Raw genomic sequence first — 17,714 nt, 5'->3', positions numbered from 1 at the left:
TAGAATAAGGGAACTCAAGGGAAAAACAAAACAAAAACAAACAGAAACTATTTTAAGACTTTTGAACTTTGACCAGATGTTGACACTTAATACGAAATTCCAGACAGCTGTGATTATTTTTTACTTTTTGTCATTTTTCATCAACAACAGAGGACCAATGAAACAAGAACACAAATGTGAAATCATGGGCTCACTGAAATGAACATGTCCATGTACAGATCCTCTGGAAAAAAAAAAGACTCCAAGAGTTATAACTACTGTAGTATAAACATAGGAACTAAGTTAACTTGTACATTTCTGTTGATCACTCCGTTACGTTGCCTCAAATAGTTTTAGAAGAAAAAAAAATCCTTGTTTTCCACACTATGTGTGTTGTTCCCAAAAGAATGACTGTTTTGGTTCAGCAGTGAAGTCACTATCCATGAAAGACCTGTTTTGGCCAGTGAGAAAAGAACTACCCTGGAGATGAAGATGAAAAGTCTTGCTGGGTCTCTCATCACTCAGAAGACTGTTCCAAGAAGGCCTTGCCATTCCCTCATTTTGTTCCTTCATAAAATGTGTCCTTTAGTTTCAAACAGATCTTTATAGTTTGTGCTTCATTAAGTCTCTCCCCATTCCTCCCAATCTATTTTTTTTTTTTTTGGACTCTTCTTCAAAGAGCTTGCAGGTGAAGATTTAAAAGACAGAACAGACAGAGCAGAAGCTTCTTCCAGTAGTTCTGAGCCTTGGCTTTGGACAAAACAAAACTAAAAGTTGGGCAGCTTTCCTCAATGAAAGAAGTTACTAACGGTCTTTGCACCAAACCTAGGACTTTATCATGAACTCAAAGCTTGGGAAAAAAAAGCAAGAGAATACTGTAACAAACTTCGTACAGAGTTCAGTCTATTAATTGTTTCATGTTAGATATTCTATGTGTTTACCTCAATTGAAAAAAAAAAGAGAATGTTTTTGCTAGTATCAGATCTGCTGTGGAATTGGTATTGTATGTCCATGAATTCTTCCTTTCTCAGCACGTGTTCCTCACTAGAAGAAAATGCTGTTACCTTTAAGCTTTGTCAAAATTTACATTAAAATACTTGTATGAGGACTGTGACGTTATGTTTTAAAAAGGAAAAAAAAGGTGTTAAGTCACAAAATGCGGTAATAAATATTTCATTTTTGATTTTTTGCTAGGCTTTTGTGTTTTTAATCATGTTTAGGAGACTCTGAGGTTATCATGAGAGCATTGAGAAGAAATGCTGGAAAAATCAGAAACAAGTGTGTCATCACATTAATAGAATAATTGAATGAAACGCCGTCTGAAGTTATATATTTCTGCTGATTGCTGATATTAGATTTTTGCCAGATTAAACAAAATTTGAAATATTGTTTCACCAGCTTGCATTTCAGAGGTGTGTCTAATACTTGTGCTACCTGCTAAGAGCATAGGAGCTGAGCTTGAGTGGCGGAGGCCCGGACATGGGATGACTAATGCCATGTGTGTACACGTACGCGTGTGTGCGTCCATAGCCGCAGCAGACCTTACCTCCAGGTATTTAGCTCAGAGGCAAAGAATGGCTCTATTGCAGGAGTAGGTTTAGAAGTTTTAGGAGAAGAAAAGAAGCTTTGACTCCAACGGGAATTTTTCCTATGTGAAAATTGCATAAGCTAGCTTTCGAGATGGTTTTACTCCTTTTGTTGTCTTCAGCTGTTTTCAGGAAAAAAAAAACAAAACCAAAAAAAACCAACCAAACCAAAACAACAAACCATCAGCTAATAACAGAAGAATGTTGATTTGACATTTTGTATACAAATAGCTAGAGTAGAATCATGGTTAAAGGTTTGTTTTTTTCTTAAACCAAAGCTTCTGGCACTTTGAAGCAACTAAAACAGAGTTTGAAATAGGAAGAGCAATGATAAATTTAAAACAAAGCAGCCTCTCACCTTCCTCAGTGGCACTGTTAAATCAGCAAGAGCCGGATGGGGCCCAAAGGGCAGGGGACAGTTCTGCCTTTTTCCCTGAGAGGAGGAGAGTGGGAAAGGACTTGTAATTAACTAAACTTTCTAGGAAACAAAAATGTCCAACTTCAACACCTGTAAATTTGTAACCCTTCTCCTCCTTCCTTCTCATCGTTCCAACTGGCCAGGGTGTTTTTAAAAACTGTGAGTGACAACTTTTACCCTTGGAATGTGGAAAGAGGCTCAACCTCTTAGTTAATGTTTAATTTCTGAGCTGAGCAAATGGACCCACGCTGCTGGTGACAGAAGGGAGGATGCCAGTAGAATTTATTTAGCAATCGGGTCCTGCTTTGTGGGCGTCTCTTATAAGGCTTTCATATGAAATTTAGATTATAATTCCCTGCTCGGCTTTGATGCTCTCTGTCCTGGTTAAAATCACATCGACCCTTCTTCAGTCGCATAAGAAGACCACAGCCTGGGTGCCCATTCCCAAATTCTCTGACTTTTGTGGATGCAGAATTTAAGAAGGCAAGATTATTTCTGTTAGCACTTTAAAGGGGAGGCTTTTAAATTAATTTTTTTAACAGTACTTTATTTCCTTGCAGATTTTTTTCTCTAGAATCTGAAGAGAAATGTCAGAAATCACATTGCTAGAAAGACAGGGAAGAATGTAGCCATAGTAGATTATTTGTTTTTATTATGAACTAAATATGTGCATTGCTGTGTTGTCTTTTATTTTCTTTCTTTTTTTCTCCCCCTTTTGGGCTGTGCTCTCCGTGAGATGTCTTGCTGAAAACCAAGGTACAATATCGCGCAGAGATTTCTCCATCTGAGATTTTCTGTTTAGCATGGAAGGTTCCGATTTTGGTATTTTTAAGAACTGCTCAGCTGTCAAAAGCAAACAAAACGGGAATAATGTTTTGACAGCGGTATAGTGTTAAAGAAAATACTCAAGTCTGAATAAAAATTGCTTATGCTGTGGGAAACGAAGGGTAACAGAAGAAACACCTTTTGTTTACATACACACATGTTTATAATCCCAAATTTCTATTTCGCCGAGCGGGTCTGCGTTGGGAGTTGTAGTCACCATAAATGAGGGATTTTTTTTCCAGATTTTGCTGCCTTTAAGGCGAAGAGAGGAGGGGAGCGCACCTCCGGCAGCGCTGCCGCCCGAGCCCTGCCCGTCGCGGCGAGCGGGCACCGCAGGGCCGAAGAGGAGATGCCGGGGGGAGCCGGGCGCTCCCCACCTTTCACTCATAGCCGCAGAGAGAGCGAGGGAGAGAAAATTGCCACAGACCAGGTTTGCGAGGGCCGGGGGGCTGGGAGGGGCCGGGCCGGGCCGGGCAGGGGAAGGGGTGCGGCGGGGACACGAGCTGGACCCTCTCTCCATTGTGGGGTTTGCTCGTGGCTCCGGCGGCTCTCCAGGCTGCCCGAAGGGAGCCAGGGTCTGCCGGCGGCGTCTTTGCGGGGCTCCATGCGGAGCCACCAGCCCCACTGCACGCCTGATGCGTGTGCTAGGAAAAAACCCCCATGGAGCCCGGAAAACGCCCGAATCTTTTCCCCAGGCACGACCGCGTGCCCGCGCTGCGCGGAGCGGCAGGAGAAGGCTCCGCTGCGCGGGGGATGGCTGAGCCCCACATGTCTCCCCTACCGCATCCCTGGGCTCAGCAGAGGAAACGGGGCCGGCCTTTTAACTCTCCTAACAGCACTTGGGGAAAAATAACCCCGCTGGCGCTGCGCCGGAGCGAGCCAGCTCCAGGCTGGGCAGCCCAGCCGCTGAGGGCTGAGCAGGACCGGATGGGATGAGGGGCGGGTGGGGGCAAGATTTGCAGGCAGATTTTAATATTAATAGTTTTGGTGGAGAGAAAGAGACAGACAGAAGGGAGGTTGCTCCTCTGGGCAGAGTCTCTGCGACACCGATGATGGATGACCCCGCACGGCTAAACAACTCCTCCCCTTCATCCCCACACGATGTCAAAGCTACTTTACTTGCAGCTTTAGGAATAAAAAAAATAAATAAACACCTTCACCCCATTCCTTACATCGATTTATGGATCATTGTGAATCAATTACTGCTCTCAATATTTTAGAATTCGCTTACAAAAACAGGAGGGTCTGCGGCTGGAGGAAAAAAAAAAATCTCTACCTTAGTAAAAAATACAGAATCTTCTTGTATAGGCCTGTGACTAAAAAATCGCTGCTGAAAATTGGTGTTTAACCATTTCCCAGGAGTCGCATTACTGGGATGGGGTGAATATCTTTGGTGCGCGTCTCCAAGAGCGCCATTAAAACCAGAGGTTCCGCAATGCGCGTACAATACGTACGGTGCGTGCAACCTCATTGCTTAACTATTCCAGGGAAGAAAGAAAGCAAAAAAAAAAAAAGATTTAGCAATCCCAGAAGCGAACTCCATAAGGCACCCCCTCTCCCCAAATGCTCGCTGTGGTGCCGTGAGAGGGCGCGGGGCCGGGGCCGGGCTGCGCGCCCATGGAGCAGGAGAGCGGAGCCCGGCGCGGTGGCTGCGTGCGATGGGAAGGAGGCTTCGGCAGGGACAGAAAGTGTGTGAAGTTGGATTTCTCTCGCTTTCTCTGTATTCTCCCATCTGCAGCAGTGTTTGAGGATCTCAAGGTGTTTCTATGGCTACCTTGTGTATGTGGGAGGGTCATATGTGGGGGTGCCCAAGAGAAAAGGCAGCTCTTGGGTGATCATTTATCAATGTCACCCACATAATGATTCTCTCTGCAGCCTTCTATTGATGAGGATAATTACATTAGCTCAGAGTGACTGATCAATGAAAAACCACCAAACAAAAACTTCTTTACTCTTCTATAATACCAAAAACCGATACAGAAATAAGATAGAAAGGGAGGGTGGGATTTCCCTTTCCTTCCCTTTAGCAATTATTTTTGTAACGAACAAGGGAAATCAAGGAAGTTTTATCCGATTAGTTTCCTTTTCAGAAGAGGCTACCATTTTGTGAAAATGTTCCCTTAAACCTTTTGGCATCACCCGGTGCCTAGTAAAAGCAAATCGTTATTTAAAATTTTAACTACTACTTCTTCCCTAGACCCTAAATCCTTTACTTTTACAGTTGTGTTTTGTGATTGGAGAGCGGAGGTTGGAGGGGGAGGGAAGAGCGGGATAGTTTGGAGCTGCGAAGAGGGAAAGGGAAGGCAAATAACTTTTCTTGCGCAATTTCAACTGTCTCTGTTTGTCAGGTTTTCTTTGGTTTTATCACTTCATAAAGTGGCTCTATTAAAGATGGAATGTGGCCTCCCTGAGATGCTGCTCTGTCCGTGAAAGCTTGCAATTAAATTACGGATTCGTTCTTTCCAGAGTTAAAAATCAATGTTTTCTCAATTAAAGGGAATTTTAATGCTTTTATTGGGAGTTGTTAAGGACGCCGTAAATTTTACTGTAATGCCTCTGAGCTCCGCAGCCCTGCCAGTGGACAGGTTGATATTCATGTTGGTTTTGGAGGAAGAGGTTGTTGCTGGTTTTGTTTTCTCTCTGAAGGGCCTTCTTCAGAAAACTCAATCATTTTGAATAACTGCAAGACAAACTGGTGCAAAGGGGCGGAGGAGCGCAGACTCTTCCTTCTGCCCTCCCCTCTCCGTTTCTGCCATCAGCTCCTCTCGCTGTGGCTGGAGCTCTGCCTTAGCGCTCTCCCAGCGGCCGCAAGGGCGGGTTTTCCGCTGCCTTTGCTGGGGACGGAGGAGCGCTTCAGGTTCGGAGCACGTGTTCCGCTCCCCTCGGAGGGGCCGGGGTGCTGAGCGGAGGGCGGGGGGCGGCCGGGGCTCCCCGGGCACAGCGAGCTGCCCCCCCGCCCGGCCTGCCCGCACCCCGGGGCTGCGCGGGGGCTCCCGTCCCGCAGCCCTGGCGCTGGGAGCGGAGCGTGTCCCGTCCTGCTGGAGACCTTGCGTTTCTGTAAGCGTCTGCCTACAAGTTAGCCCTGGGACGTAAGTGAATGGAAGTCGGGATAGGGCTGGCAGAGAGGCTTTTCTCTTTTTTTCTTGCCAAAATATTGTTTCTTCACAGGCCACTGTCAAGTAAAATCCCCACCAGGAGGCTGATCTTGAACACATTTACACGGGGTTAATTCCCCGAGCCGCAGGAGAGATCGTCCCCGGGCCGTGAGATCAGAAATAGGCCCCTATCGCCTGGTTTTGTCCGAAGAATGTTTAAAATTCCTTAAATTACCTCCATGAAGAACCAGTGCAAACTCCTTTAGAACCAGTGCAAACTCCTTTGATTAAAGCGACTGTCAGATTCTTCGAGATTGGGAGAGAGAAAACGCAGAGTAGGATGTATTTATTATTTATACTATAGTCCACTGTGAACAGTTGGAAGGGGAGGATTAGAGAGCGCGTTTGAAAGAGGAGACAAGAGAAAGCGCGAGAGAGATGTAACCCTCTCTGTGCTTTGGACCAAGCCAAAGCTTCATTTCTGCCGCCGCCCCGGCCAGCAGCTCGTCCTCCGCTCGCCGCCCTGCGCTGGCCAGCAGCGTCCCGCACCGCTTGGTCAGGGACCGGCATCAGTAACCCGATCGCTCTGATTTTCACTCAACTTTGCATTGTTCTGCTTGAGCCTGGTGCGTGGCACTAAACACAGCCGGTCCCTAGGGGAAAAAGAAAAAAAAAAAAACCAAGAAAACAACCCAAACCAGAGGGGGACGACTAGGGATGCTTTCCACTCTCAGGCTTATGTCCGTGTTTAGAAATACAGGGCAGGGGAGAAAAACAAAGCCAAAACCAGTTTCTCACTAAGCAGGTTTGCTTTAGGACCTCCCGTTAATGGAGGGACGGGGCAGTGCAGCCCTTGTATTTGGCTAAGGTGGAAGGGAAGAGTCTGGGAGCTTTTTACTTATTTTATTTTATTTTATTTTATTTTATTTTATTTTATTTCTTTATTATTTTTTTTTAATACGTGGTCTTTTTCCTTGTGGCTGCGGCTCTCCAATTCGGAAACATTTTCAAATCTATGAGCCTTGAATGGACAAATACTCGCTATTAATATGGGACATGGACGAGTGGCAAAAAAGCTGAATGGAAACTGTGCGGTAGCTTTAGGAGAAACTAACGATGTGCTTCAGCTCTTGCCATTACAGGGAAGGAAAGAGGGGGAAGCCCCTTCTGATTAATAACTAGCAGGGTAATGTTGAGGGCTTTTTCTGCCCGATTGCCTTTTTGAATTAGAGCCGATTTCTTCACACTTCAATAGGGCCTGTCTCTTTTAAAATGACTGACAGATTTGTTTCTCCTTTTTTCTCTCCCTGAGACTTAATGATGTAAATTTTCTAATTAGTTAAATCACGTTGCTTAAAGGCCTTAATGTTTACCGGGCAAGGAATGATAGCCGCATTCGGATCTCTCGAAATAACCAGCGAAATAATATTAGAGTTTTTACAGCGGGAGGCAGGGAGGGGGAAAGAGCAGAGGGAGAGATGGGCTGGGGAAATATCACGTAAAATGAGAGCTAAAGTTCAGCCCGGAGCTTCTTCCCTCCTCCCCCACGCCCCCGAACCCGCTTTTATTTTTCAATCAGCTAAGATTTAATTAGGAGCCCCCAGGCCGGACGATCTGATATTTTCTCATTAGTTTCCCATCAGTAATCTTGAGTGTTAGATTGGCTTAAAGGTTGTCAACATTTGACCAATTTTATTTAAGGCAAAGAAATCACGCATTATAGCTCCGGGACCCGAGACCTGAAAATAAATCCTGCCCGGATCAGCGGAACTAACATGCGAAAAAAATGTTGACAATTCATCGTCGTGTTTAATAAGTTGCGTAATGCACGGTACGCACACGCACACGCACGGAGAACGGCACGGCGACACCCGCGCCCGGCACGGCGCACCCCTGGCTGTCCCCGCGCGTGTGCGTGCACACGCGTGTGCGTGTGCGTGTGCGCGGGTGCCTCCACGCGTGCGTGCGCGGTGTGTGCCTGTGTGCGCACACGTGTGTGTGCCCCGCGTCCGCGCCTGCCCCATGAGTGTGTCCGTGTGTCCGTGTCCGTGTGTCCCGTGTGTGTCCGTGTGCGTGTCCGTGTGTCCGTGCGTGTCCGTGTGTCCGTGTCCGTGTGCGGGCGCGCGGCGCGGCAGCGCGGGCTCCCAGCGCAACCTCGGAGCGCCCCCTGCTGCCCACGCCCGGCGGCCGCTCCGCCCGCGCTGCGCTGCGCGCCGGGGCGAGGAGCGGAGCGGAGCGGAGAGAGGGGCCCTCGCCCCGCGCCTCCCTTTCGGCCGGGGGATCGCACCATGAACCGTTTAGAGGCTGCCCTTTTCCTTTCTGTGCGAGCGCGGAGCTGCCGGGGGCGGAGAGGGGCGGCCGATAAGCAGGAGGCACGTGCTTTTGTAGCCCCCGCCGTTTACCCTGCGCGCCTCTGCGCGCCCCGGGCCCGGCGGCACCGTGGGGGTGCTCAGGGGCCGCCACCCGAATTTGGCTGCCCGCGTGCCCCCTCTGCGGGCCTGGCCACAGGCGGGCGGAAAAGGCAATAAAGCAGTGCCCAAGGGGTGTCACAGGGCCCCCATGATTTCTAGGTAAGGCCACGGCTTCATGTTTGTTGGAAGCACAACAGCAAGGTAAAATCGACCGGTCTGTTACGATTTCACCGCAGACTTTTCCTCTCTGATCGAGCGGGCTGCTTCGCGCCCGCCTCCGCTGCCCTGCGCGCACCCACGCGTGCCAGCCCTCGGCCCGGGTGGGCTCGGCCAGGGCCGTGCTGCCCGCGGCCCCGGCAGGAGCGGGACAAGCGGCCGGCGTGCCCACAGCCCGGCCCGGCGCGGCGAGCGCTGCCCGGGGAGCGCTGCCCCGGCCGCGGGTCCGGCCTGCCGGGGAGCGCTCCGGCGCGGCTGCCGGGGCCGGCACGGCACAACTCCGCTCGGGAGCCGCCAATACATCCTAAACTGCTTTAGGAGACACTCCAGCCTCTTCGCACCCTGGGGTACTAGTTACATATTTACTGTTTACAAGGTAATTTTGCCCAATTAAAAAAAAATAAAAAAAGAAATAATCACACAAACCCAGCACTCAAACCTGCATCTTGTCCCGTTGATTCAGGGATGTGCCTTATGTGCCTTGAGGCAGACCAAGCAAAACAATGCTGCGCAGAAGACATTGCAGACCAAGGCAGTAGTTGCTCAAATTTATTTTCTTTTAAAAAATGTGCGTGAAAGGAGATGGGGGAGGGCGGAAGGGAATATTTATCAGAATACCAGAAGACACCTTTCTTGAAACAAAGGCAAGGGGAATCATCTCTATTGCAAATCTATCAAGCAGAGAGCAAATAACAATATTTATAGTCGGACATTCAAAAATACAATGTGCTTAAATAACAACAAATGCTTGCTACAGTTGCTACAGCGTAGCTTAATAAAAAATTAGCCTTACTGACAGTCTTGTCAACATCTTAAGTAAATTATCATAGCTATGGTCTTTGGAGAAGAAAACCCACACTCCTTGCTAAAACACCTCCTATCATTAATCTTAAACCACTTGAAGATTATGATGGAAAGAATGGGATCAGTAACCATTATCATCTCAAATTGCTGTTAAAAACTCCGCTGTTTATTTTTGCAACAAAAGCGAATGTATCTGGGAAATGCAGAAAGGGGAAGAAAGGAAAACACAAGAAAGGCAGAACAATTGAGGCGAATCCTGTTGCAACCTCGATGATAAACACATGGAAAAAGCTGTTACTGCTCTGCGGATTGCTGGAATTTGGGTAGACGCTAGAAAAATAAACAAAGTGATGACTCCGCACCAGTTCTGTAAATGCACTGCTACACTCAAAAAAAACCAAACAAAAAAAAAGGTAACATCTTAAAATTATTTGTGTTTTTCTGAATATTCGGTATTTGCCTTTATCTGCATATATCGTTTGATAAAGATCTAAAGTGTTTAAAATGTGCTTGCACCTTTCACTGTTCATAGCTAGAAAAAAATTGATTTCGACACTTTCTTGCTCGTATTTTGTACGCATTGCCTGATTTCCAGTAATCGTCAGAATAAAGTGTATAGCGTAGTTTTATGAAGATCCGACATACTCGAAACATTTGCTCAGCGCGAAACCTTTCCAGAAGCGATTCTGATTTTTATTGTAGTCTCCCCTGTTAGAATAAAATCCCTCTTTGAAACACATTTTTACAGATAAAAAATAATATTTTTCCCTCGTCAAACTAATTCCAGGATTTGTCAGAGAAAGGAAAATCTGCTGATTTAGGGACACTCGACCTGCATGTTATCAACGGATCTTTGCACCTTCAATGGATCCGCCAATCGATGTGAGGTGGGCATACGTCTGAATACAATCAAACGCAGGCTTTTGAAGTTATCCTTTCAAAATGTGGAAGTTTACACGAAGCCTTTAAAGAGGACGATGCATGCCGGCGGGCCCTCCTCCTCCCCTCCCTGCAAGTCAGAGGACAGGGTGCCGTTCAACCAGGTCGTTGCGAGTTAAAACAAACCAAACAATTACTTTCACCCAGCAGAGCTGCATCTTCCCGTTGTTCCCGCGGCGGTTCCCGCCAGCAGCGGAGTGCCAGAGGCAGAGGCGGGCGGGCTGCTCTCCCCCCGGGGCGGGGGACGGCGCTTTGCTCCCGGCGCTGCGCGGAGGGGCGCGCAGGTAGCGCGGCGGGAGCGGAGCCCCAGCAGCGCTCGCCGCTCCCCCGCCGCGGCCCCGCAGTGACCCCAGCCCGGGGCTGCCGAGAGGTGAGAGGTGACGCTGTTAGCCGGCGCAGACCTGGCCCTTTTAAAGCCACAGCTAATCAGTCCTTTGCTAAATTAAAATATAGGAACCAGAGGGGAAGCAATTTCGATGTAAAGAATTACCGTGCGCGCTCCCAGAACGAAATAGTATTGAAATGAGGACGGTGCTCTCTGCGACAGACAGATTTGTCACCCAGGAGCAGTTGGGCTAAGATAAACTATAAAATTATACATCCGCTGTATAGATCCCGTAGATCTGCACGTGTGGGAGATAAGGTATCCTACACGCACACAATAATAAAATAAGGATATGGAGCTGTTAAAAAACTTCAGCCCCATAAGCTATACAGCGGGGTGATTGTTACAGGGCAGCGGCACTGGGTGGTTAATTGCCCACCTAGCTAAAGGCTCAGAGATTCATTATAATGTGGGAAGAAATTAAAGCGGAAAAAAAGTGATACATTTTCCTGTCAATTCATTTGTCTTCGATTTCAAGTTATTCTTTAGCCTCTGTAAGAAATAGGAACTAACTGTGACAGGGGTGTGTGTACGTGTGTGCACATGCACTACAGCCATACAGTACCTACGCCTGTGTTTGTGATGTACAAATATGTGTGATCTGAGCACATGAATTGGCTCACGAACAGTGGAAAATGATGACAGTTCCATTTTTCCTCTTTAATTAGGAAATATTCCTTGATTGTCTTGGCACCCATTGCTTTCTAATAACTCCATAGAACCAGGAGAAGAAGAATAAATGTCTACTGCAAGTAACCTGCTATAAAATTATTTTACTAGGATAATATGCAATTGCAAGTACAACACCATAACGGCCATGAATGAGACACAAAGGTAAAAAATAAAAAATAAAGGCTATTACAGTGATAATATTTGAGAGTACAGACAATTCAATGGGTCCCAGTAAGAAATATCTAGCCTTGGTAACGTAGCTCTGTTACAGCTAGATTGCAAGGAAACTTTCCCTTTTCATGTGTTTCAGGCAGCAAAATGCTGGGTTTAGAAGACTGCGAGCCAGTTTCCTGCATACTACTATAATTAATTTGCGTGCGGAGATCAAAGATCCGAGGGCGAAGGAAATAATTGATTCTGCCAGAAAACGCTTCCCTGGCGCAGCCCACGGCAGGTAAGCTGCTGCGTGGAACTATTTTTGACGGAACAAAAGCCTGAGCAAACACCTGACGTCAGGGAGCAGCGTTCCCGGGGGAGGGAGGGGGGCTGGCGGCGGTGGCGGTGCCGGGCTGCCTGTCCCATCGCGCCCGGGGCCCGGACCCCATCGAGAGCAGCGCGGCCCGGGCTGCCCCGCTGCCCGAGCTCGGGGAGCGCCGTCCTGCCCCCGCCGGCTCCGGGCTGGGGCTGCGGGACGGCCCAGAGGTGACAGAGAGCAGGCACGGCAACCATCGGGGCAGGCCAGTGACACCACTCCTGCTGACGCTGGTCTGTAACTTGTGCGTGTGGTTTCAGAAACCAGAGGCTGCTTTTGTCCCGAGGAGTCAGCTGTGTTTACCTGCAAGGCACCAAGCACTCGGGGCACTCGGCGGGCGGGCACCGCTCCTGGCGGCGGCCGTGCGGCACCCGCGGGCTCGGGGGACGCCCCAGCCTCCCGCAACGCCGCGGCCCGAACTTCGGCTCTGGTGTGAGCGTGGGTAAACACGAGAAACGCTGTGAAGTTGGGCGGCAGGAGAAGCGCCGGGCGAGCTGTGCCATCAGCCACAAGGGGTGGCCGGCCGCCGCTCTCGGCCCGGCTGGCCCTGGCGCAGAGCGGGATCCCCCCGGGAGCCTGTCGCCCCCCTGGGCCGGCGGGGACAGCTCTGACCCTCACCCCTCTCTGGTGACCGGGAACTTGAGGAAGCCTCTCACCGACCGGCTTTTGCCCCTGTTTGAAACACTCATCCCTTCTTTCCCTCCCTAGCCCCCAGCCCTACCCCGGCAGCCGCCTGGCCGGGGGTGCCCGCTCCGCTCCGGCCGTGCCTGCCTCGGCTCTTCCTTACAAGGGCGCCTGCGGCCGAGCTGGGGGGAGGAGGAGGAGGAGGAGGAAGGGGAGGGGGCGGTCACGGTGGCGGAGGAGCCCTTCCCGGAGGGGGCAGTGGCACAGTCCCTGCACGCACAAAACGCCGCAAGCCCCGGGCGACCTGTCAGCCCCTCGCCCCTCCCGGCTCCCCGCCTCGCCTCTCGCCAGAGTCAACACAGAGCTGCGATCCATTTGGGCGATTTAGTTAAAATAAATAAACCCGCGAAGATTCACTAGCGAGCGATGCATCATCGACCCGGAGGTTTATTAAGAGGCTCGTTTACAGCCGCGGCTGCAGCCCCTGCTCCGTCGGAGAGGGGGAGGCCGGGCCGTGTTGCGGGAAGGCTGCGGCAGCCAGGGTGGCCCCCGGTGCTCCACACCCGCCCCCCGGCAGGGCCCCCACGCGACCCCCACCCTCTCTCCGCCCGTCCCCTGTCCCCACAGAGCCTGCCAAGAGGGGGAAGCGCCCACCCGACGGCTGCTGCAGGGCAGTGGCACTCATTTGCCTGAATGTTCGAGGGAGGGAGAAGAGGGTCGGGAGACATTGTTGTCGGTGGCGATTGTTAACCCAAATAATAATAATAAAGAAAAATCGTTACAGCTGGGTGCTGGCTGAATATGGCAATTACTATTATTGCCAATCACGATTAGAAATAATTATCCTGAAAGCAGGGAGGGTTCAGCTGCCAAGGTGTTTTGAATAATCGCTTCAAAATGAACAGCAAAATATGAGGTTCCCACACAGGGACGATCGCAAACTTTCAGTTGCAGCAGTGTATAAAGGAGATCTTACCACGGGTGAGCTCGTTTACTTGTGAGACTCTGGTTTCTCACCTCTTACAGTGCAGCGCTGCTGTGTTCCCCCACCACCCTGCACGGTGGCCTCGCAGAGTGCCCATCCTCCTCCCTCTGCCCTGGGGACCAAACACCTTCCCGAGGCTGTGGGGCTCGAGTCCCTCCATCTTCGATAAAAATGAAGCAGACTGCGAGTGATGACAAGGGTCCAGGCTGAAACTCTACTCGCTGTGTTTATTTCGTGCAGTTCGAAGCAGGCCCTCTCATTTCAGCTGTTTGAAACGATGTGTCACTAGGAAGAGGTCACAGGTGACTGGCAAGTTCAACCTACTTAGCTCAATTATCCAAGATTCATTTTCAAATTGTGTTCAATTTGATCTTCCTGCTTCTCTCCAAATTATTTCAGAGGAAAAAAAAAATCAAATGAAAGCAGACAATTTAAGCCAAATCCTGTATACCATTATTTATATGCAAAACCATTTTTGTGATATATACTCCCCTTAATGACTATGGAATGCCAGATCTTTCCGAGCGAATTTACAAACCTAGCCATCAAATTATTTCAAAGGCAGGCCTATTAGGGACAAAAATAATTATGAACTTTCAGGAGCTTTGTAAAAACATAAGTTTCTGAATGTTGTCTCTTTAAATTTTTCTTAAGTTTGTTTTTAGTTTAAGCCTGGAGGCACAGTAGAGAGATATGCAGAGTCTAATAAGGAGTTTGGAAAATAATGTGCTGTAATTCAGTGCCGAGCTACTTCTCCATAAAATATGGATAAGGAATCAATTCATAAGCACAAATATCTACTAGGATAGAGTTTTAACAAACATTTCACATGAGCTTTCTTATATGCATTATTAAGTAGATAACAAAAGTGCTTCAAATCAGGCCCTATACAGTCACATCTGGAAATGGTCTTTTCTATCTAATTTTCTTTTTTTTCTCTCAAAAAAAAGTTAGAAGAAAAGCTAGTCCGTCCCTTGTATATTAATTGTTACCATCAGCTTTTAATCAGTAACATGTATAGTTAGATTTACAGAATCCATTCCATGTTGCCCCTTTAGAGAACAGTAAAATAAAGATAGTATCTTTATTCATTTGCAGAATCTGATGTTAAAACGAGACCCACACACAAGCAGCACGTACATTGCTCTGTGCATATAGACAGACGTGTAGATGCATAGACACAACACACTTATGCATGGAAACGAGTCATGACCATGAGCTGGAAAACATAATAAAAAGTATCTGTGCATTTCACCACATCCTGAGTCAGATATCATCAGATAAGAATCAACCTAGGGAAAACTAGTTTATAATCAGACACAGCCAATTCCTGAAAGCATTGGATCCATAGCAAGCTTTGCTGTATGATGCTTAAGCACAATTTTAAAGGAAGCATTTCAGGCTTTTTAGTCAAGTAAAGCATTAGTATGAAGGAAAAAAGGGCAAATAAACTCCCCTCAGGTTGCAATGAGTTGATACAATTTTTATTATTTTTTTTCCTAATATATAAGAGTATTTTTTTCTAATGTATAATTAATGGAATTACATTCTGAGGACAAAGATAAAAGAATATCTAAGATCTACTGCTATTACTTTTATTTTTTTAAAGTAAATATGATATTTTTCCTTTGAAAGGAAAGGCAAGCAAAGTATTTTCCAAATAGAAAGAGCAAGAACTATTTAGAAGAAAAAACATAAGCAATGTTTTTTTTAAATACTCTGGAGTTTTCTGAACAACTCTGATGTACTCACATTCTTATCACAACTATTTTCTTTTTACTATTGTAAGTGGATATTCAAGCTAAATTGATGCTTTATGTATATCCTGTCTCAATTTGTAGTACTCTATTCTCTGTAAGGAGATAATTTGAAAAAAAATACAAAAAAGAAGAAGTGATACCACTGACAACAATTTACTTAAATTCACAAACCTTGAAATTGATGCATCTCCTATCAATCATAGTCAGAAGACACAGTAAAACACATCCAACATTTGTATATCAAAACTGGGACTAAAAAAACCCTGTTTTGTTCAATTTAAATGTCCTTCAACATGTTGTCATTTTATACACTGATATTACTGGGGGATTTTTACTATGGGTTGGCTTTCTTCTGTCAAATGCAAGACAGTAACCTTGCAAAATTTAAGTGCATGCCATTATACTGCACAGATGTTTGTTCTCACTCCGTTACTGACAATGAAATACTTATTAAATAATAATAAGGTGATATTGACTTCTCTATTCTGTCGATATGAAGATCTGTTGATCTGTGAGGTTAATATTGATGAGGCAGAGTGAGGTAAACATTTCATCAGGAGGGCAGATAAATTCCAGTACTGGCATAAGAAACCTCCCCCCCCACCGCCAACTTTGCATGTTACCAGAAGCTAATCCTATTTTGTATTGGTATGTGAGCACCAATTCAACCTATCAGCATGCACAAGCTACTGCTGAAGTAAATCCTTGATGCTTACTTTCAGGAAACATTTTCCAAAAATGTCTATCATAGGCATTTAGAACCAAGCTCAAGCAATGCCAAGCACTCAGGGTCCTCAGTCATTCTGCATGTTCTGTTGCCAATGGCACATTTCCTTTAAGTATTACTGTGAGGCTCCACGTGCAACCTCAATAAAGAGATTCCTGTTTGAGTCAGAGAAATGAGAGAAATGCTTTTTTTTTTTTTTTAATAGGATGAGCTCTCTCTGTCAAAATATTATTTTTATTTGTTGTTCCATCAAAACGTTTCTGGAAGTTCCCTCTCTTTACCCTCTGCCACAGAACACAATATTGTACACATTTTGAACAATACAAAGAGCCATTTAACTTGATGGGTCTGGCAGAAGAAGCTGCTTTCTTATTCATTATTATCTTTAGATTTTCCTTCATTCTGTTTAAGGGAAGCTTAGAGCTGCTCTTTATAGAAGAATATTCCATCAGTCAGGTAGGTCTCATACTTTGACAGCATTATTTCAGCATGTTATTTTTAATGTATGGTACTTAAACAAGTACAGAGAATCCATGTAACTTGCTTCCGGGCTTTTGGATAGAAATTAAAATGATATGACCTAATATGCAAGAAAATAAGAGGCCATATGTTTTTCCATACTAGTGCCAAAAGAAGCTCTTGTCAATTTTCCCCTTTTGGTTATTGATTAGGTCCTCAATCCTACCCTTTCATTTGCAGAAGTAAAACACAGGTGTGAAGCAACTCTGCCTGTGTCTTTGCCAGAGCAGACAACTCTGCCTTGTCAACAGTGTGACTGTTGACAGGGGAAGAGCTCGGTCACACAGAGCTTACTGTGAGGCAGCAGCATAAAACTCAAAACATTACTTTGTCTGCTCTTACCAGAGATCACAGCCTGGTTTCTGGGGCAGAAGAGCCGTTCTCACATTCTCCTCCCTCTTGCCTGTCTGTAGCAGAACTGCTGTGCCTCAGCAGGGAAGGCTGGGCAAGGACTTGGCACCTTCTCTGCATTATGGTGACATCTCCTTGGTAGGACAGTGTAGGAAAAACCAAATTCTTGCTATTTGTGCTACTTCTCCTCTGAAGGTGCTAGGCTGGCCATCTGCTGCTCCTTCCAGGGATCACTTAGGGGGTCTAATACCTTTTATTGTGTTGTTTGCAAAATGTGATGACTTATGTCTGAGAAAGGTAACAACAACATTTCTGTTTTGACCTCTTGCTTTCTTGTTCTCCCCAGCACATGCTCTCAGAACTCTGCTGCTGGGTTTTCTGCACCTCAGGCCATGATGCTGTTTGAAGACTCCTGTCTTTGAAAATTCCTGCATTCACCCAAGTCTCCGTTAAAGGCAGTGGGATTTTGCGCTCTTGTGTTTTGCCACGATCTCTGCTTTTGTCTGTTTTTTAGATCTTTTTGTCCTTGTATATCTTGAGGAACTTTCTCCTACAATTATCTGAACTATTTCCCAATATCTGTGTAATGATAGTCAGATGGCAGAGCATCTGGGAGCAGTGCTTTCGTTCATGGGTACCTTGTTTTCTACCATGTGGTTGGATGGTCTTAAAAAAATTCTTTCTAGCACACATGTCAAGTAATCTGGTAATAAAATCCCCAGAATAAGAAACATTTCAAGTTTTAATTCACACTGAGATTTTCTGAAAGTTTGCTAACATTTTCAAAAAAACCCTTTAGGCAATTTAGGGGCGCAGTTTTTGGTAACCTCAGGACTCTGGGTCAGGGTTCCACATATACAATATAATAACTAGACTAGGGTCTTGT

The 17,714-nt window shown here is 46.7% G+C and overlaps 2 protein-coding genes across 4 annotated transcripts in view; both read left to right on the top strand.

The window, feature by feature from the left end:
• Positions 1-1,162, top strand: part of MEIS2 (Meis homeobox 2) — a 173,960-nt gene extending 172,798 nt beyond the window's left edge. For all 3 annotated transcript variants that reach the window (XM_064714136.1, XM_064714132.1, XM_064714133.1), the window contains one exon: positions 1-1,162. This exon is cut by the window's left edge and continues 284 nt beyond it. In XM_064714136.1, coding sequence (XP_064570206.1) covers positions 1-3 — 3 coding nt within the window. In that variant the 3' untranslated portion in view covers positions 4-1,162.
• Positions 1,136-13,217, top strand: LOC135448672 (uncharacterized). Its single transcript, XM_064714889.1, has 5 exons — positions 1,136-1,140; positions 1,510-1,531; positions 3,051-3,238; positions 11,641-11,784; positions 12,123-13,217. The coding sequence occupies exons 1-5, from the start codon at positions 1,136-1,138 to the stop codon at positions 12,568-12,570; spliced, it is 807 nt and encodes a 268-aa protein (XP_064570959.1). The 3' UTR covers positions 12,571-13,217.
• The last annotated feature ends 4,497 nt before the right edge of the window (positions 13,218-17,714 follow it).

The sequence above is a fragment of the Zonotrichia leucophrys genome, chromosome 5 (genome assembly GCF_028769735.1).
Source record: "Zonotrichia leucophrys gambelii isolate GWCS_2022_RI chromosome 5, RI_Zleu_2.0, whole genome shotgun sequence".
NCBI classification, from domain to species: Eukaryota; Metazoa; Chordata; class Aves; order Passeriformes; family Passerellidae; genus Zonotrichia; species Zonotrichia leucophrys.
Note: the sequence above shows the minus strand (reverse complement) of the source record. Positions and strands in the feature narration are given on the sequence as shown.

Bases quoted from the DNA above. Each gene is read 5' to 3' on its own strand.
- LOC135448672 (XM_064714889.1), top strand. The intron at 1,532-3,050 runs GTATTTAGCTCA...TTTTTTTTCCAG, and splicing joins GCAGCAGACCTTACCTCCAG to ATTTTGCTGCCTTTAAGGCG. The intron at 3,239-11,640 runs GTTTGCGAGGGC...CATGTGTTTCAG, and splicing joins AGAAAATTGCCACAGACCAG to GCAGCAAAATGCTGGGTTTA.